Below are 22,312 nucleotides of genomic sequence, written 5' to 3'. Positions count from 1 at the left end.
TTACAATATGTCGGATTTTGTTTAACAACGGCCCACGCTTTGTCATAAAACTTTGTGATTTTGTGAAAAAATATTGGAATTTTAGGTATATAGAACTCTTCATGTAGTTTCAAAATTACTAGAATTTTAATTTTACCGTTTTGGTTATTGGTAATCAGGTGTTCGGGGTTACTTTAATCAAATGATCAAAGTAAGCATTTCGTAAAATAGTTAGGTAGTGGGTAAATTTTCGTTATGTAGACACCCGGCGATTTTGAAAAAATTTTTGACTGTACTTACGTATTTTGATGCGTAGATTACGAATCCGAAAGAAAAAAGCGGCGCTCTCCCTTATTTAAAAAGTTACGGCCCTTCAAAGTTCAGAAAAGGGCAATTTTTCAGCCTTCTTTTTCACTGAATAAACTATTTAAAAACACAAGCATCTATTCACTAGGTCACCTTTACACCTTATTCTTCTTTCTTTAACACTTTTCACTTCAATAATCAAAATTTTTCTTATAAAAATGTTAAAAAATGTACGGAGCTGCTTTTTGGTTACAAATCAATGTATTTTACGTTTTTAAGGTTAATGATATGGTTGGTACGACTGATGCAGTCCATATTCCTGAAGTAATTCAAATGTTTTTTACCTTCATTCTTTAGATTGTATATTGGTTTTTGGTGGTGTATTACGAATTTGAAATAGTAGGCGACGGCAAATACCAACCGCTTTTTTCTGAAATGTCACTAGTAACTAACCTAAAAATAGAATAATGTCACCAGGAGAAGCATTCGTTTTTAAATTAAGTTTTTTATAAGAAAAATGTTGATTATTGAAGTGAAAAGTGTTAAAGAAGGAAGAATAACGTGTAAAGGTGACCTAGTGAATAGATGCTTGTGTTTTTAAATAGTTTATTTAGTGAAAAAGAAGGCTGAAAAGTTGCCCTTTTCTTTTCTGAACTTTGAAGGGCCGTAACTTTTTAAATAAGGGAGAGCGCCGCTTTTTTCTTTCGGATTCATAATCTACGCATCAAAATACGTAAGTACAGTCAAAAATTTTTTCAAAATCGCCGGGTGTCCACATAACGAAAATTTACCAAAAGGTATAATGGACAACACATAAATAGACCTGGAACTCAAGAAAAGGCTATTCTTAAATCATCAGCAAAGTGTGCTGAATGGGGGTTTCCTCTAGGTTTGTTTGATTGATTTGCGTATGTTCGTTAAGGCTTGTTTAGACCGAAAGCAACGAATAGTTGCAAAATTTTCCAAAAATGTGCCGGGTATTGACTGGGACTACTCGGTTTAATGACGTCATCAGGATTCTTACAGTCAGCGTGTTGCAGCTAATAAAAAAAGGGCTCTAGCCAGAGTTTCCAAACAAAATATAGAACAATATTTTAAACATTTGGAAAGTGATGTTAAAAATGTGCCGAGTAGTTATATTTTCAACTATGATGAGTCAAATTTAAGCGACGACCCGGGCAAGAGCACACATCTATATTACACTTGGAAAGATAGAGGGCCGTGTGGCTCACCCTGTTGCGATGAGCCTTGTTGCTCAAGAGAAACTAGATACAACCGAAGAGCAAGTGGCTGGATTGACAGCTCAACCTTCCGAAATTGGTTAATGACATGTTTTTTGCCACACGCGAATAGACTAAACGGGCGTAAAGTGTTAATTGGGGACAATTTGTTCTCTCATATCGATGAAGATGTTTTACGACTATGTGAAGTAAACGATATCAACTTTGTTTACTTGGCTGACTTCTTGACGTAGCATTTTTTCGTCCAATGAAAGAGGCATGGCGAAATACATTATCGAAATGGAAAGTTGAAAACTTAAGCTGACCACGGTTTCAAAAGATGAATTTTCGAATCTACTCAACAAGACACTAATAAGAATGGACAAAATGAAACAAAAAAAATTGAAAACACTGATGTGGTACCCCCGTTGAATAATAAAAACGGTGCCATCAAACGAAATCTTATAAGCGCATTTAATGCAACAGGAATATTGCCGTTCAACCCTGATCAAGTGTACATGCGCTTACCATCTGATGATAGTAACGTTGAGGCTGAAACTGAGAGCGTTTTGACCGAATTATTAAGAACTCAAAGATTTGGAGACTCCTCCCATACTGTAAATCGAAAGAAAAGACTAAATGTTTCTCTTGGAAAGAGCATTTCTACAGTGGATTTAATAGATGACCCCTCGCCAAGTCTAGAAAAAAGCAGAAGTTGAAGAAAACTAATCAGACAACTGACCTACCACGTGAAGAAAACATATCTGATGACAATGAGACTGTAGATGAAACGTTTGAAGAAGATGAAAACGAAAAAGAACATGGAGAGGAAGAAGATAATAGATTGAGCGAAGGTCATTATGTATTGGTAACATTTAGTTCTCAGCGAGGGAAAAAAACATATCGTTACGTATGTTACATTAACGAAACAACTCCGCTAGTAGTTACCGGCTCAAAATCGTACCAAAATAAAAAAAACCTAAAGATTACATTTCTGAAATTGAACACTCTGCTATTGTTGCATACCTGCCTATGCATACCTTATAAGAAGGGACTGAATTGGTCGTGTTTCCTTATGGAGTCAATGTGAATGAGGTTTAAAGCTTAAGAGTTTGAGTAATTTTTGTTTTAAAATGTTAATTTTGGATAAAATTATAACTGAAACATCATTTTTGTCTATATTAAAGTCACCCCAAATGTTTTAAACAGCTTTATTAACCCTTCAACGCCGGAATATATTCGTTTGAATTTCAAGATATTTTAAAGGCCAAAACGTATTTGTGAGGGTTAAGTTAAGAGAGTTGAACAACAAAATTTATTTTTCAGCTTATTCTTTTAGGCTTCACGACGTGTCTTAGGTTTTGGGACACCAGGCACAAAGGCATACAGGAAAAAATACATACAGAATATTTATTTTTTTTTCAATTAAAATTCATGTACATTTGTACATGAATTTTTCATTTTTCATTTTTCATGAAAAAGTACAAAACAGTTTTTTTTCAGACAAAGTCCATCATTGCATGTGGAACAACTCCATGATGACTTATGTGGTTCGTTTCGGGTACTGCATTGAGCACATCTTCTAGGTTTTTGATGTGTTGGCATATGTAAACATTTATCAAACCTAATTTCTAGGAGCACCGCAGGCTTATACTTGCTAACAAATTGCTCATTGTTGTGTCTCTGACGATCCCTTGGTAAAATTTCAGATTTTGCTCCTATCAGACCTAGTACTACCGACAGTCGAAACATTTTCAATGTGAGTGTTTTTTCCGCTGATCTATTCTTGAATAATATAATATAGGAATTCACTAAAGATAAGTCAACAAAATACTAAAATATGCGTTGCCACCAACTTTTGCTTTTACGGTCAATTTCGTAAATGGATTTTAGCATATCCATTTTGTCAACGTAACCCATATTAGCATTACAATCTTTTACTAGAGTTGGGCATGAGATTTCTTCGGAGGATCCGTCTTTGTTTTTTCTAGATGTAGTTTCAACGCTCGTCGGATTATGATAATTGCTAATAAACAATACTCCTTTTCTGTCTTTCCATTTGAGGTAGACAATTCCATCCTTACTAATTCTCCAATCAGATTGTCCTCTTTCCATAGCTTTGTCTTCTTTGATATCCAGAGGTGTTTGTTTTCGTCCTTTTCTTGCCGTACCACATGCATAAATCAAAAAATCTTGTAACTTTTTTTGTATATCGACAAAATTGAAAAAATTATCAAAATATACATGGTGGCCCTTCCCAACTAGATCTCTCGTCAAATCGTGGACCACTCTGGCACCCAAGCTTTTTTCTGTTATATCCGAAACCTTTCCGGTGTAAATTTGGAATTGGCATACATAACCACTTTCGTCGGCTCTGATCCAAACTTCATACCCGCGCTTCACAGGTTTCATTAGCATATATTGTCGTAATGAACTGCGTCCTTTGAACTTTATCATGGACTCATCTATTGCTTGATTCCTGGAAGGCTTATAGAATGTTATGAAGGTATCAGCAAGTTTATCTAACATTGATCTGATTTTATACAGTTTATCAAAATTATGTTCATTTGGTTTTGGTTGCAAAGAGTTGTCATTGAGATGAATGTTTCTAACAACCCATATAAAACGATCTCTCGACATACAGGAAGTAATAAATAGATCTCTCAATTCTCTCCTTGAAGACCAATAGTCTCGCATGCTTGGAAGACGTTTTATACCAATTAGTAGGTTTAGACCAATTAAAACTTTTATTTCTTCTGGAGTGGTCTTTACGAAAGAATTTGGGTTGCCTCCACTGTTTTGGAGGGCATATAAATTGGTGTGGAAAGTAATATGTTCAATAAGCTCTGTTGGAAAAATGTGTAAAAAAATATCAGTTGGATTTTCTAAATTATCTGGGATACACGGTCCACTAATTTCTGTAAAACTTTTCTTTTTTATAACATTTTTTGCGTCACCGGTCCACATTGTGGTATATTTGAAGATTTTTCGTCTTACCTCTGCTAAGCTAAGATCGTCTTCACTGTCATAGTCATCGTTTGCAGCTTGGTCGTTTGGTAATATATTTTCTGATACAATATCGTCTTCAAAAATAATGTCCATGGCATTTATATCAAACAACCTATCTCGAACATCGTTCTGTTCGTCATTTTGAAGCTCATCATCAGAAACATCATCAATATCTGATAAAGCCGAACAAGGAATTTCGTCTAAAAAAGTCAGCAACTCGCCTTGAGTTCCAATTCTCTGTACGAAAATTTCTTATTGCCAGAAAAGAATAAAAAAATTCCCATTTTCCTTGTGTCCTCACTGATTGACCATACGCCATTGTTTGTCGACTGTGAATTTATGAACTTTTTTGCTGATGATACTCTATTGGCATCTAGCGATGTGAACCTTACGATGGCTATACAAAAAATGAATAATACTCTAGCAAGTGTCAACAAGTATTTAAAAATTAATAAACTCAAGCTGAATGTGATGAAAACTAAAGCGATGATAATCACCACCAAGTTTAAATACAGCCAAATAGACTCTAAAACTATTAATCTCAACATTGATGATGACAAAATTGAAATAGTGAATTCAACTAAATATCTGGGATTCCAGATAGATAACACTCTATCGTTTGATGAACATTTTGAGTATATTCATAAAAGAATTTCAAAGAAATTATTCTTTTTTTCTAGAATTGCCAATAATCTTTCAACGGAGTTAAGTATCACAGTTTACAAGTCAATTATTCAGCCACACTTCGACTATTGTTCCTCTATTCTATATCTATTCAATCAGAATAAATTGTCTCAACTCCAAAAACTTCAGAATCGTGGTATGAGAATCATTTAAGTGCCGTAGAGATACTCCTATCACTATTATGCTCAATGTTTTAAATTGGCAATCCATTTCCCAAAGACTGCTATACTTCTCAATGATCTTCGTATACAAAATATTGAACAATTTAGAACCATCTTATTTTAATCAGTATATTGTCTTTCATCACGATATTCACCACCACTTCACTCGAAATAATAATAACTTATATATTAACAGAACAAAAAACAAAAATACTATGAACTCATTGTTTTTCAAGGGTTTTGATCGGTTCAACAAATTACCTAATGCAATTAAAAATAGCCCATCTCTGAACATGTTCAAAAATGAACTGAAGAAATTTGTTTTAAATGTACAAATATGATATGTATTATGTCTTTGTTACCTGTAGCTGTAATTTGTATAATTCCATTCATCTAATGTTCGTTATATATTTCAAATAATTATGTAATTTATCTTTCTACATGTTGCATGGAAATTTTTCGAATGTATAATGTTGCTGTTTTTGTAGTAATGTCTTCAAAAAGATTTTATTGAACTTATTTTTGTCATACATTTAAGTCATTTCTATATGTAACACGTACCTTTTTTTATTTCTATCATTCTAGTTGATTTGTATATTATTAGGATATCCTATTTAAATAAAGATCTATCTACTTTGACAAGAGCTATATTGATATTTGAAAAAGTAATAGTGTGTAAAACTATCAATATGGCTCCTACAACGTGTTTTATAGTGAATAAAAACAAAAACTTACCTGCCATACCAAAAAAGAACTGAAAAATATCAAATCAAATGTCAAAGTCACGACCTACAATCACCACGTGTAATTTATGCTCAACAAATAATTATTTGGCGGCTATTCATCCTTTGCGAGCTATTGGAACGTTGAAGGGAGCGATAGACAGGTTCCGCCTATATGTGGCTAAAGCTTTAGCACAGTGAGAGCTTTGGTAAAAATTATTTGTATGTGTCCTAGGTATTTGGACACTAGGACACAAAGGGTTAAAAAAACTTACGGAGAAATTTGAATTTTCTTTTTAATTTTATTTTTTTTTTGGAGTTACTTTCAAATGACATAAAAATAAGCATGGTGATCAAAGTAACCCCGATCGATGTATAAATTTGATCATGTGGTTTGATTTTTTTTTCAAAGATTAAATAAGTTGAGATGTTTTTTAAGTTACTTATCGGGTAGAAGACAAAAAACCGACATTATGGTTTTTCTATCATATTTTTCGGCCAATTTATACAAAAGATACCTACTGAGTTTTTAAAATAAAAATTGATCACAATAACCCCATTTTACGGTAAATAATTCTAGAATTTTAATATTGGCAAAGAGAAATATTGTAATTCACCTTCAAACGAAATTATCTTGAAAAAATTGTAGGATTTCAAAAATCAGTCAACATTGAAATTATGAAAATGGATATACTCACAATCCAGTAGAGGTAAGATAAACATTTTCTGCGAAACACTGGTTGGCGACTTCCGCCCACGTTGGCTTCTTCATTTTGTCTTTGATAGGCTTCATCTTTGCTAAAATATCGTCGCATGCTAACGAAACCGCCTGAAATAAGTTCAATTACTAGCTTGATTTTATTCAAACGATCGTATAGAATGGAGTAGGGTGAGAAAAAAAAGTTTCGTAACTCTGAAACAATCTGAAAAGTAAACGAATCTAGATAACAGTGTCAGAAAAAATATGAGATTTGAACTCCCTCTATGTTTTTATACCACTTGTATTTGTAACTAACGTTACTGCAGTTTCGTCCTACAAGTACATTTTTAAACGAATATAATAAACTGAAATAATTAACAATGTATACTCTTATATATTATAAACTCGTACCTACACAACCACAGTCTGTAACAGATGTTCCTTAATGACTTTATTACGATGGGTACGCTAATCTGAAATCCGGGAAGTAGACCAGGTCAAAATCATCATTTAGGTTACCTTTAGGTTACATCCGCAATGCTCACGTTTATTAATTTCTAAGGATTCCTAATAATTGAGTTTTCAACTCTTATATTGCCTGCATAGTGCAAAATTTCCGTATCGTTTAGATTCGGGAACCTATGGTTACATTTCAAGCATCGGTTTGAAAACGTCGAATAATTTTTACCTAAAGTCTATCCAAATCCAAGATAGAGTAAAACAAAACAAAACCGAAGCGTGATGTTTACGTGATCGCCCAGTGTCAGATGGAAAGGGCAGCGTTCATTGGTGAATTCGCCAGGGTTGTAATCAGTCGTTTGCGTGTCTGTATGGCGAGCGTTATAGTATATTGTTAAAAATTGTTTTCCAAGATGTCCAGTATAGACACTGCTGATGACACTGTGAGCTATCCTCTGAGTCCAGCCAGGAAACAATCCAAAAAAAGACATTTGAGTGTTGAGATAAAAGAAGTGATTTTAAATGTGTTCAAGAAAGAGATGGAAGAAATTGAGACATCGACTGTCGATGAAGTCGTATCGAAAGTTTACGATAAAATTGGAGTGTGTTGCGCTTCGATTCACAATGTTTTACGGGAATATAAACAAAATCATACATTTTCCAAACCGAATACAAATCAGAATCGTCAAACCATTATAAAATCAATAGATGATGCTGATAAACATGCAATCAGGAGAAAAGTGCATGAGTACTTTTTCAGAAATGAAATACTCACGATAGACAAAGTACTCACAGAAATAAATGAAGATGTTTTATTGTCAAGTTTTAAGCGGTCAACATTCCATAAAGTATTGAAACATTTGAATTGTGTATGGAAAAAACGAGGGCGCAATAGTTTATTATTGGATAGAGAGGAAATTGTGTTATGGAGGAGAGATTATTTGACCAAAATTAAATATTATAGTGAACGATAGAGAACAATTTATTATATGGATGAAACCTGGGTTAATGCTGGTCATACTACCCCTAAAGTATGGGTCGATGAAAGTGTGACCTCATCTAGGAGGGCCTTTCTAGATGGACTATCCACCGGATTAACAAATCCATCAGGTAAACTTATATTTATATTAAGACCTGCCTCAATCTCAATATATAAAAAGTAACCCTCGTATTTGTTTCATTTACTTACATACCTCTTCATAATTTCAGGTAAAGGAAAACGGCTTATTATTTGTCACATCGGCAATGAGAATGGGTTTGTTGCTGAAGGGCTGTGGTGTTTCGAGTCGAAGAAAACTGGAGATTATCACGAAGAAATGAACAGTGGATCTTTCGAACAGTGGTTTTCCAAAGTTCTACCCCATCTGGAGGATAATGCTGTGATTGTAATGGACAATGCACCTTATCATTTGCGACGGTTACAAAATTTTCCTTCGCCTGCCTCCACACCACTGCGAGTTAATATGAGCGGATGTGAAGAATTTTGTAGCTCAGCATAACACCACGTTCAAATTTGCAGATCTCAAAGTACTTTTTGATGAGGCTTTGAAAAGAGTCACAGTGAAGAAGTATGTTCGGCATGTGATATCGGAAGTCGAGACAAAGATGTGGAAGCTTGATAACATAATAGAGGCACAAATCGAGCCACTGATAATTCAGATTGGTGAGGATGACACTACTGATGAAGAGACAAATTCATCCAGTTGAATAATTTTGATTAATATTCTTTTTGATTTTACATAAAATAAAAATTATCAATAAAGAAATAATTACGTCTCTTTACATATAATGCTTGAGTGCGCTGTGAAAAATCCAATGAAAATCTTTTTATATTACACATATTATCTGCATTTTTCCCGTTAAACTGCAAAACTTGTGCATTTCACTCGTTATTATAAAAATGTTTTCCTAAGTATGATATAGCATATAGCGATCAACAAGATGTTGGTTCTGAATATGACCCTGGGCAATTCTTAGGATTTTCAATATCACGTGCGTAGGGCATGTCGATGTTTACATCCACTCTATGTTGGATTTGAATTTGCTTTAGTCTGAAGGACCTTCCAGCATACTGAGAAATTTCGGCCAGATTGTCCCACATGTATATACACTATTACAATCAGGACACTTAAGCTCAAAAACTCTTATCTCTACTCTTTTACCAAAATATGGTGAAATGGAAGTTTCTTGATTTCTGATTGTTTGATCTGGAGGTATATAAATCTGTACGTGAATTGTAGGCTTTGTTTTCTGACTAACTTCTGGATTGGGTCTGCGTTGAAACCATTATTCTGGTTTCATGGACACGCGGGTTTCATGGAAAACTACCCCGATTTTTTCTATGATAGGATGTAGGAAAAACACCCCTGTACCATATTAATATTCTATGTTGATATTCTGATAGTCCAATCAAAGTTGCAATGACAAAGTGTGAACGAACATATTTTCTTAATTTTTGTAAATGAGGAAGATATAGCAAATTATAGAATTTTTAATTTTTCTTTTTATTTTGTGTTCCTATATCGGAAACTCAAAAACATAGAGTCGATTTTTTGATATCTTTCAATAGTACCCGAAAGTAGACAACTTTGTTACAACTTAGCCTCCTCAATCTCTTTCACGATATCTCTGAACATCTCATTATTACTTTTGAGATAAAGACAAATTGAACAATCTTTGAAAAAATCGTGTTTTTCCGTTGATCAGTTGTTGCCCCCTACAAACGACAACTCAGAAAGTCAAAAGTGCAAGCTGCGAGTTGACGAGGTTTTGCCCTTTAACGTGTGATTTTTTCGGACTTTTATCAACTCAACTTTTTCATTAGAATATATTTACTGCAAATTGAAACGGAGCCGTTGTATTTATGAAGTCCTTTCTCTTTCAGATTAGTTGAACTTTATTGAAAGATTGAATTCATATTGAAAGGGGGTGTTAGAAGAGGTACATTAATAAATGAAATGTTGGATTTGAAAATAGGTACTCGGTTATGGGACCGGTGTCACCAACTGGTGACGCCTAGAAAAAACGTGAATATGCGTATAAAACCTTCGATTTCAAAAGCCATGACTATTGCGCTTTTCCGCTGTCGATCAATTTTCGTTAATATTTGTTAAGGTCGGTTTAGGTTTCTCAATAATTCTATTAACGTCATCATGTAAACCTTCTAAAAGATAACGGAGGAACTCATGGGCGTCTCGATGCGCATGACCCATGAAGCGAGGGGCAAAACTCTGAATCTGACTTTTTAGGGAGACTGCGTTCACTCCTCTATCAGATGAATCTTCTGACCACAATTCCTTGATAACTTCTGCGAAAGTTTTGATTAAAGCACCCTCCGTATTAGAAATATTAGTATTGATATATTTCATGTACTCATCCTTTTCCAAATATTCTAGTAACCATCTCGTATTTGATAAACACTGGATTGCACTGTTCATGAAACAGATGTTGAAAACCCATTAAGCCAAAGGGTTTTGACTGAGGAATGTATCACTGATTCAATTGTGTTGTAGCTGTTGGTGATACGTTCGCCACCGCTGTTTTCATTCCAGTAATCACGGATGTAATGATACTTCCCATTATTGGACCAACGGAATGAGGAATTTGAAGTTAAATTTCTTGAAATTGAATCAGAAATACTCATGGTGGTTTTTTCGAATTTGTGAAAGAAAGATAATTCCAGAACTTGTTTATTTTCCTCTGCATCTTCTGAGACAATTGGTCAATGATCAATCTGCTGACTCCATTTTGCGTTGTTCATAAAAAATTTTTATTTCATTTGTGGGTTCAGGAATATTTCATCTAATTTTTGAGTAGACGGAAGATTACCCAATATCGATGTGACATTACCCCTTTGAATGGCGATACTAATTCTATGAATTAAAAATGAATAGGGTAGGTTGTCATTGGTAGAATTCATCATTCTTCTACCAATTTCTTTCAACAATTCATAAGCATGAGATCCAAAACCATCAAAGGTTTCAATAGCAACAGGAAAGAAACAGTAAGAATCTAGGAAAGTGGGGTATTTCCGAAATTTTGATTTTTCTACAATTATAGCAGCTGCACCAGTGAAATTAGACGTAGCGGCAAGGTGAGAAGCTGCAACTGTATCCACGCAGGTGAAGTCCCAAACCAGAGTTTTTCCAAATTTCCAAGGAATTAGACTCATCTCGTGTGGACGCTTACCATCATCTCAACTAACAGCAAGGGGTTCAAGAACTGAAGGAACCTCTGCAGTGACTAGAGCTCTTTTTATGAGATCATTAATAGAATGATGTCTTGAAAATCTGCCAGAACTGAATATACAACTTAGGCCATGGTAACCATTTTCTTCTACAGTGGATCCACATCTGCATTTATGACTAACACAAATTGAAGAACCTAGCCGAAGACCTATCGAAATCCTAAAAGATGCATCATCTAAGAGGGTACCCAAAGAAGCCACGGCAAGAGCATTCAGCCAGGCACCAGATTCTTTGGACATAACAGCTTTGAGTCTAGCCATTTGAATATCGAAACGTTTAGCTGACTCAAGAAGTTGATTATGAACTAAATTGATCATGAAGTTATTCAAAATATCAATGTATTCTGTAACTTACATAACAGATCACTTCCGTTGTTAAACTTCCACCTGTTATTCCACTATTGGCAGCAATAACATTATAACTTGGTTTAATCGAAACCTGGTCCAAAGTTATTCCCAATTTGTAGGCACACATCTGAGCAACCTGAAAAATTAATTCTGTAGAAAGTACTGTAATTTATCTATGTGAGGGCAGCTATAAGCAAGTGAATTCACTTCGAATTATAAAAAATCGGCTCATGATGTGCATTTAAAAAAAACTCAAATGTCAATGAACAAACATGCTTTGTAATTTAATGATGGTGAAAAATAAAATAAACCATAAAACTTTTAGGTTTATAATCGATGGTAAATTATAGAAAATTATATCGGAAATGAAAAATTAAGACGTAAGCTCTGTCCAATAAATGGTATTCGAGTACTCAAGACTCGTATTATTGAGTTTTGGTGAAGTTGAAGGAAGTTCATGAACATGACACTTGCTCGAGATCCCTCGAACTAATAAACAATTCCTGAATATACTGTATTTATAATGGTATCAATATACTCGTACTGCTATACGTTTTCTCGAAATTCACAAAAATTCAAAAAAGGATGAGAATTATCCAGCCAAGACTTCTGCCGTAATGCGGCAAGCTGGTATGATCTTGAGATAATCTTTACAAAGGAAAATAGCCCAGGGTCGATAATTTTTGAAACAAAAAAAAAAATAACAGTAGGATGAAACCCATTAGAAAAGGAGGGGAATATGATGAAAATGATATGAAAAATAAATTACGGGCGATCTGAGTTCGGGAAGTGGGAGGAGGTGGGTTTTCAAGGCTAAAAATGGTTTACTTCGATTTCCGGCAAAACTGCAAGACCTATGAAAAAAATTTAAACGGCAAAGTTGTAGGTACCTAATAAAAAGATCTATACCGAACTCTTGTTTTCACAATTTTTCCACATAACCTCAAAATGTATGTAAGAAATTCAAATAACCAAGTTTTTAGCTTATTATTTTTCTTTTTCAAAAACATTTTTTTTACGAAATCTGGTGAAAACTTACTTTTTTATGTCCCAAATACACTGTAATTTATTTGATTCGAAATATTTAGTTTTTCACCTTATTTTGACTCAATATCAAAAAAGCACCCTAATTTTCAATCGAAAATTCTCGCGTCAAAATATCAGTTTTTTTCAAAATATCGGTGTGCTTTTTGTTCATTGAAATCTCTACTTTATTATGTTTCAAAAAAATATACATTACTGTAGTAAATGTTCTCAAAAAATGCAAAAAATCGAAACAATTTCATCAAAAAAATGTGTTTGCTGCAAGTTCATTCAGTTATAAAGTTTATTTATTGAATTCTAATTACATTGATGTCAAAGAAAAATCGTACTATTGAATTTAGATACTTCATTCTGATTACATTATTAATTATAATATTTTTAACAACGGTAATCTTGTTATTTAAAAATAACTTATTTTGAATTTTAATCAGATATCCATTAGTTTTTGTCTCTTTAATGGCATTTTTCCATCGTTCGATAAAACTTTCCAATTCTAGTTAATAATAATAATAATAATTATTTTTTTCCATCTGGATCATTTACATGATATTGGAAACGTCACAGTCACAAGAATATCATATTCAAAGATAGAGTATTCTAAGGAATAAATATAAAAAATGTATATACATATGAAACACATTACTAACATCACTAAAACAGTCGCTAAAACAGATGATTGAACATTTCATTTAGAGTGTATATAAGTAAAACACATTAAAAACATCATTAAAACAAATGATTTCAGTTTTGCCCGTGTTGAAGAAACTCTGTAGTACTATAAAAGGCGTTCTCCAAGAGGTATTTTTTGAGAGTGGACTTGAAAATAATTTGACTGTTTACCTCTTTTACGTATGTGGGAAGAGAATTAAAAAGTTTTATGCTCATATAAAATGGACTGTTCTCATATAGAGCTGTGCGATGTTTGGGAAGCCTGATAGAGTTTCCTTGTCTTGTGGGATAGCTATGAATATTAGAATTTTTTTCAAACATTTCCTGATGGTATCTGAGGTATAGAATGCATTTATAGATGTATATGCTAGGCAGAGTCAGGATTGAGTTCTGATTGAAGCATGTTCTGCATGAGTCTCTTGGACCTAAACCAAATATCAGCCTAATAATTCTCTTTTGGGATATGAAAATTCTATGAGCGTGTGATGTGTTGCCCCATAATATTATATTATAAGATATATGAGAATAAATTATGGCATAATATACGTTTAGGAGTTGCATGTTATCCAATGCAGTTTTAAGCTGTAGAATTGCATAATACCCACTACTATTTTTTTTTATATAAAGTTAATATTGTTTTCCCAGCTCATATTTGCATTCAAATAAGACCCCAAAAATTTTGTAGACTCTGATATTTTTATCAATTCATTATTGAGTATCACATGTAAAGTATCAATTCTTGTAACTTCCCTCACATAGAACTGCATGCAAACTGTTTTTTTTGGGATTGATGATTAGACCATTTCGATTACATTTCGAAATCTTCAAGACCATCGCCTTCTTCGTCTCCAATATTATTTCCAGTCTGCATTGGTTCTTCATCCACAATTTCATCTAAATCTTAACTTACTTGTAGATTTTTTCTTCCATATTGGAGCAATTTTCAGAACCATGACAATTTGAGCATGAATTTGTGCATTTCAAACCATGTTTTCGACAGCCACATTTTAAACTGTTACATCTAGTTTCACAGATGCAGCAAATAGTTTTAAGCAATTGTGCATCGCGGAGGAAGTAAAGGATGGGTTCCGAATTCTTTGAAATTATATGGAAAAAACTTGAGGAGTGCAATGTTGACTATCATAAGAACATGGAAGCTAATATTTTCGAGGAATGGTTTGAAAACACATTGATCCCAATTTTTGATGCAAATAGTGTAATAGTTCTTGACAACGCTTCCTCATTCGCGACAGCTCATCAAAGTACCGAAAAAAAATTCGAGGAAAGATGAAATGCAAAGTTTTTTGATGAATATCAATTTGTATTTTGAAGATTACTATACCAAAAACCAACTACTTGAGGTTTTACAGACAAAAACATTTGAAAAAGTGTTTGCCCTTGAGAGTATCCTTGAAAAGTATGGATACACCATACTGAGACTTTCCCCCTATTTTTGTGTTTTCAATCCCATCGAGTTGATTTGGGGAAAATTGAAACAAAGCATCAGGCGTAAAAGTAATTTTTTTACAAAATTTGATCAGAAGGTAATAGAGCTAATTGAAAAAGAAGTATCTAATATTACCGAAAAAGACTGGCATAAAAGGATTAAAAAAGTAATTTTAGTTGAAAAGGACTATAAAGAGATTGGACACTTCCACATTAATGATGGAAATAAATTCATTATTGATTTAAATGACGACAGTGATAGTGAAACAGAATATGGGAAAGGAATTATCAGAAGCTTTCGAAGAAAGTTAGTGAAGTGTTTTTGAAGCGATCGATTGTATATCTAAGTGTGTAATCAACCGACAACTGCAGTAGTAGAAATTTGGGAAGCTAACCTGAAATGCCATCGGAAAACAAATCCACATGTTTCTAGAAATGACATCGAGAAAAGTTAATGCAGTCAAACTGCTGGAAAATTATTCCATGAAAATCAAAATATAAATAGATAAGTACTATTTTGATCATTCCCATATAGATTTCAATTTAAGAGCCACCGGTAGACAGCTGTTTCAGCCTATTGGGCATCTTCAGTACCGGGCAGTCGGTCCTCGATCGAAGACAATATGTGAATATCCAAGAAAATTACTTGATAACAATAACATGTGGATTCGTTTTCCGGTGGCATTTCAGGTTAGCATCCCAAATTTCTGCTACCACAGTTGTCGGTTGATTAGTCAAACCACCAACACTGACATAAAAACTTGGCAAGTTGATTTGGGTGTCACACCAATAGGTAGTTCCACTTATATCTTAGGGAAGCTATAGATTACGCTTTAGACGACCCTTCTCGATATAGAAGGCCCCGACACTCTGTCGAATGAGGCCCCTATGTCCTCCGTTAACAGATGAATAATATCTTAATCTATCTCACCCCAGCCAGGTAGGGGTACACCGCGAAGGGCGGTATGGATGTCTGAGGACTTTCATGCCACCATCACAGATCAGTCATGACCCATTCGTCCCTCTGACGAAAAACAGTCCAAAGGGTAAGGGAGCAAGGCTCCAGCATGATAGAAACGATGATGACTATCACATATTGTCTTCAATCGAGGACCGCCTGCCCGGTACTGACGATGCCCAATAGGCTGAAATAGCTGTCTACCGGTGGCTCTTCAATTGAAATCAATATGGGAATGATCAAAATAGTACTTATCTATTTATATTTTGATTTTCATGGAGACATTTTCCAGCAGCTTGACTGCATTAACCTTTCTCGATGAATAACGAAATTAGTTAGCTCCCTAAATATATTATTAGATGGGAGCTGTTGGAAGGCAGGTTGCACTATATCGTTTACTTGAACTATACCTACGACTAAGTGGCAAGATCTCCTGATACACTACCCAAGATAATCGAAGAAAACAGTGAGCAAGACCTTGAGATTTGATCGAACTTGGTGTGCTTTTTGTGGTCACCAATTATGACCCTCTCAAGCTAATCTGGAATGCAACTGACGTCGATCAACAATTCCTGAGCGATGCACATGCGACGGTTTTCTTGGTCAAAATTCCGCAATTTTGAAACGAACTTCCCTGTCACACGCTTCATGCTCAAAATTTCCGAAAAACTGGCATGGCATGAGCCACCCAATATGCTGACATCCTCAGCAACTTCTCCAATAGTGATTCAACGATTCTCCATAACGACTTTCTCACTTTTTCAACATTTTCATTGGTTATTGGTGTGCTGGGACGTCTAGGGCAAGCGTCGTCTTTCACATCTTATCGACCTTCTGTAAAAAGCTTGTACTGCTTGTAAACATTTTTCTGACTCTGAGTACAATCACCATATGCCACTGTCAGCATTTCAAGTGTTTTTGAGCACTGAATTCCATTTTTGCACAACATTTGATGCAATTTTATGATAAATTTTTTTCGATAGCAGAAAATAGCCGTAAAAGCTGAACACTTCTAACTTTAATACCTCCCACCAACAAACTAAACATACTAAACAGCTCTGAAACGTAGCCCGTGAAATACATTACATACATTACAAGCAAACTGAAAAAGCATATGCATCAATACCTATTGAAACCGTTAGTTTGATAAATTCATGTTACAAAGAGGGCAATATACCGTCTAAGTGGAAAGTTAGTAGAGTAACTCCAGTCTTTAAATCTGGAAGTCAAAATGATTTATGCAACTACCGACCAATTTCTGTCATCAATAATTTTGCTGGACTATTAGAACAATCTGTCAAAAATCGAATAATGAATTTCTTCAATAAACATCATGTAATAACACAGCAACAATTTGGGTTCATAAACAAATCTAATACTGAAAATGCCGTGCTCGATTTCGTGGAACAAACAGAGCCTTGGACAAGTCTTTGAAATGTCTTGCGGTATTTATGGACTTGGCAAAGGCTTTCGATACTGTGTCACATGAAATCCTACTCAAAAAATTGTGTAATTATGGTATAAGAGGTCATGCTCTGGAACGTATGCAGAATTACTTAAAAGAACGGACTCTGTTAAAATTGGTAGCAAGCTTAGTGCAACATTACAAATCAATGTGGGTATACCCCAGGGCTCAGTACTTGGCCCGATCCTTTTTCTTGTTTACTTAAACGCAATAAAACAGATTAATGCATTTTACGGTCATATAGTGTGTTATGCTGATGATACGGCCATGCTCTTCACTGTTGAAAGTTGGGATGAACTCTATAAAACTTCTGAAAAATTTATGGCGTTTTCGCTGAATGCAGATGATCAGCAACAAATTAATGAACTTACATTGCACAAAATAACTTGCACGAATAGTTTCAGTTGTAAATGCCCAGTTATAGAAAAAACAGTATCGATGAAATATCTGGGACTTGTTATAGATCAACATATGAGATGGGACAAACAAGTATCATATGTAATACAAAGGATGAGACTACTAATGCGTAAATTTTATACTCTCAGAGATATTCTCTCTAAAAAAAAATATTATTAATATATCGGTTCTTGACTGAATCTATTATGAGATATTGTATGACATCATGGCGTGGTACTTTCAATAACCACCAATAGTTTACAAATAGCACAGAACTCAATATTGAAAAAAACCAGACGATTCTCAACGGATTATCTATATCAAGAGACGAATTTACTTAACGTAAGATCATTATATAGTTACTTGTGTTTCGTATGGATGTTCCCGAAATTCAGCAACTATTCAACTCATATAACAGTAAAAACTAGAGCAATCGAGAAATTGAACATTAAAATACCACTCTATAAGAGGAGCTATGCACAAAGATTCGTGTTCTACTATGGTCCAAAATTGTACAACCTACTCCCAGTAGAATTGAAAATAATTAAAAAAATTAATAAAGTCAAACAGAACCTCAAGCGTTTCAATGTCGAAAACCCGCAAAAATTTAATATATACTAAAAAAAAAGAAAAAAAAAGAAGCTTTCTACATTGAATAACCTGATCATCACCATCTTTTCTTATACAAGCATACGGAATTCGTGGCCATGCCTTGGACTTCTTGCGGGACTATTTGTCACAACGGACACAAAAAGTTAAAATTGGGGACCAACTCAGTGGGCCATTAAATATATCTATTGGTGTTTCACAGGGAACAGTTTTGGGCCCAATTCTGTTCCTGTTCCATTAACGTTATATCCCAAATACAAAATTTCAATAGCCATAACATTTGTTACGCTGATGACACAGCGCTAATATTAAGAGATGACAGTTGGCACAATATCTTCAATCGAGCTGAGGAAGACCTACAGAAATTAAAAATCTGACGACCAACCCCCTATTAACAAACTCAGAATACACATGCCCACCTGCACTAAAAATATGACATGCAACTGCCCAAATATGGAAAAAGCAACGTCCATAAAATGTCTGGTAGTTATTGACCAACATCTGAGGTGGGAAGAACACATTTCCCAAGTTATAAAAAGGATGAGACTTCTCATGTTCAAATTCTACACCCTTAGAGGAATACTCTCTCAAAAATATATATTAATTTTATATAATTCCTTGACAGAATCTATTCTCAGGTATTGTATTGTTGTGTGGGGAGGAGCATTCAATATTGCCATCAATTGCCTACAAACAACCCCAAACTCGTTAATAAAAATTACATTTAAAAGAGCTAGACATTTCCCAATGGAACAGCTATCCAGGGAAACTAAAATACTCAACATTAGATCCTTATACAGCTACCAATGTTTGATATGGATGTTCTTGAATATTCAGAATTTTAGTTTTATCGCTCACAAAACTACAAGATCAGTCGAAAACTTGCATATCAAAATTCCGCTCTTTAAAAAAAGTCATACACAAAGATTCGTTTTCTTTTTTGAACCCAAACTATACAACCTTCTTCCAACACACCTGAGAAAAATGAAAAAATTAAGTAAATTCAAACCGACCTTTAAGCAACACATTCAAGAGAACCCGATGGCATTCAAAATATTTTTAAAAAACAAAATATTCGAAGACTCATCTCAAAATCCTGCATTATCACCATCATTATGATTACCAGTTTTTTATTATAATTTCTATTTTCTAAATTTATATTATTCTTTGTATTTTTTGTTTACGCTTACATTTTTTATTCTCTACCACTGCTGTTATATGCATATAATAATGTTATTACAGAAGTTGAATACTTCTTCGAGTGGGGTAGAAAAAGCACAAAACAGGCGACATACGCCCAGGTGTATTCTATCCCACTTTGGAAGAAGCAAGATTATTGTTGTATAAAGATGTATACTTTGTATCGTATTATATATGAATACATTTATTTTAGACTGTATCAGAAGAAATAATACGAATTTATCTTTAACTTAAGTTAATTTAATTCCGTTTTGTACACATCGTACGAATGAAAAGAATTCGAACATACCTCGTTATGAGTCCAAAACAGCCCGTTTGCTTGCTTTGAATTCATTTTGGATTCATCAGACATTTAGTTATAAATCAATCAGAATCACCATTATAGCATACCTTGGTATTTATTCCCTGTCCCATTTCAATCCCTCCATGGGATACTGCGACTCCGCCATCGTGGAAAACAGACACAAGGGCACTGAATTGTAACTGAATCTCCAAAGTCCATACCATTGGAACTAAAGACATACCCCGTTTTTTCCAACGATTTGCCTAAAATTTGCAAAAAAGCATTCATAATATTATAAGTAAATTTTAATAGCACACTGTTTTTGAAACACAACAAGAAAGGCCACAGACTAAACGTCAGAACTCAAAACCCCAGCAGATAACGGTTGATAAATCAAAAAACAGTAATTCATCAATTATTATAGAGGTGATTTTACTTGTTAGGTCAGTCTGTAGAGCCTATTATGTAATACTGATTCCAGAAGTCTTGAAACTCTAATCGAATGTTTCTCTATGAAGACCTCCCTGTAAATTTAGTTCAGGAGTGAGTCTACAGAGGAGGTGGATGTCGAGTTTACGACTCCAACGGACCTCCCTGTAAATTTAGTTCAGGAGCGAAAGCTGCGGCGTACGCAAAATCTGTCTCAGGTGGGGGAACTAACCCCCCATGAGCAGGTTAGCAAACGTTTGCGCTCAAGTGAGATTTCACCAAAACCGGAGACAAAAAGCCCTGTACGGCTGAATTTAAGGCATCGTCAGGTGTAGCTGACGTGCAAAAACCCTCATATGGGAAGGTTGTGGGGATCAAGGTGGGAATCTTGCAGCTTGACTATCCGACTACCTCATTAAGAGAGCATATACTTTGTGCCTGCTCCGCTGGGGACCGAATCAGGTCTTTAGAGTTCGGCAGAGCCGTACTCTTACCATCTGACCTGAAAGACCACTCACCATACAAACTAATCGGCTTCGTTAAGAAACTGGGTTTGTTTGGCCGAGTGAGAATAAGTGTGAGCCACAATAAACCCTTTATGAATGGAAAATAACTATAACATTTTGAAAAGCACCATATCAGATAGTTTGAGGATAATGCCGTCCTATTAGTCCGGTCAAATTAGACCAGAAAATAAGAGAGAAGCTACCTAAATTCACACCAAGCTGAAAATCAGTGAGATTGTTTAAAATATGATTGAAAATGAAATTTGAAAGTTCCCGATCTTTCCCATGAATGAAAAAAATTTTATTCAAGGTCAAAAGTCAAAAAAAAAGGTTTTTGCGATTTTCTGCAAAACGGTAGGTTTTATCATAAAAATGTTTCAGACAAAAATCGTAGATCATAAAATTATCTACAAAAAATGTATCAGTTTTTTTCTACGATCCACCGTTTTTGAGATATAACGATTCAAAAAGTTGTAAAAGTTGAAAACGTCATAATATGCATGAATACGCCACGTATATACATCTCTGTAGTTGTAATATATGTTAAAATATTTTTCTATCGGTCAATGTAACTTACACTTATAATATAAAATATACATAAGTTATAACTATAAGAATATCAGGTAAAATGAAACCCAGTCCCTTAATTTATACGCCATTGTAACCTTGAGGATGGGTAAAATAACAGTTTTCAAAATGTTTGAAAACAAAATTTAGTTTAATATGCTGAAGTTTTAAAAAATAGTAATTCAACTCGACAAGAAATTATCACTAACGGCATTCGCTTTCTTCTTTCTATGTACGGAGCTCCTAAAAAAACTACCTGCTTAGATAAGTATAGATAGATATGCATGTTTCGTTAAAAATACCAAAGCTGAAAAATAAGAACAATTACCTCGTCTTTCTCCAACCTCAGTTGCTGCTCATCAACAACTTTTTCGGGTATATTACTAAGTTCAAGTGTGGCTGGTTATCAGCCAGACCCTACAGACTGGGGTTGGAAGTTGGTCAACAATCCATTAGAACCAGTCCAAACTTTACTTTCACCTGCGCCGGAAAAACTGCTGAACACAATTTTTGGCAACTGCAAAAAGGAGCGCAGTGCTAAATGTGGTTGCAAAAAAGGCGGACTGTTTTGTTCTCTGGCATGTACACATTGTCAAGGCCGGTCGTGCTCTTATATTGAATCACCAACAGTGGAGGATCCGTTTGATTCCAACGAGACGACATGCGATACATCGCTATTAACGCAGTTTACATGTACTCAGGATGAAGATGAAGTGGAACAAGAAACAAGAAGAAGAACAACAAGAAGAATTTGAAAGTTACGACTCGGGCGATTAAATTTCACTACTTTTTTTCAACTTAAATTACTTTTATTTTTTCAATATCTGCTAATATCCACGTTAAAAAACGCGCTAAGTACACTACCTCATAGGTGGCGTGGAAACGTGTGCATATTATGACGATTAC

General features: G+C 34.5%; 2 protein-coding genes across 4 annotated transcripts in view; one reads left to right on the top strand and one right to left on the bottom strand.

Moving 5' to 3' along the window:
* Window positions 1-22,312, bottom strand: part of LOC111509938 (uncharacterized) — a 122,350-nt gene that overhangs the window by 12,436 nt on the left and 87,602 nt on the right. For all 3 annotated transcript variants that reach the window (XM_074171194.1, XM_074171193.1, XM_074171195.1), the window contains exons 16-18: window positions 20,012-20,167; window positions 11,842-11,970; window positions 6,780-6,910 (exon numbers count right to left, since the gene is read on the bottom strand). In XM_074171194.1, coding sequence (XP_074027295.1) covers window positions 6,780-6,910; window positions 11,842-11,970; window positions 20,012-20,167 — 416 coding nt within the window. The remainder of the gene's footprint in view (window positions 1-6,779; window positions 6,911-11,841; window positions 11,971-20,011; window positions 20,168-22,312) is intronic.
* On the top strand, window positions 7,410-9,242 carry LOC141480783 (uncharacterized). The gene is made up of 2 exons (XM_074171208.1): window positions 7,410-8,350; window positions 8,450-9,242. Exons 1-2 carry the CDS (start codon window positions 8,230-8,232, stop codon window positions 8,737-8,739), a joined length of 411 nt encoding a protein of 136 aa, XP_074027309.1. The 5' UTR covers window positions 7,410-8,229; the 3' UTR covers window positions 8,740-9,242.

Source organism: Leptinotarsa decemlineata, unplaced genomic scaffold, assembly GCF_025532065.1.
Source record: "Leptinotarsa decemlineata unplaced genomic scaffold, Ldec_3_MD MMD2_tig00000010_RagTag_RagTag, whole genome shotgun sequence".
Classification (NCBI taxonomy): domain Eukaryota; kingdom Metazoa; phylum Arthropoda; class Insecta; order Coleoptera; family Chrysomelidae; genus Leptinotarsa; species Leptinotarsa decemlineata.
This window is presented reverse-complemented; position numbering and strand designations above follow the sequence as displayed.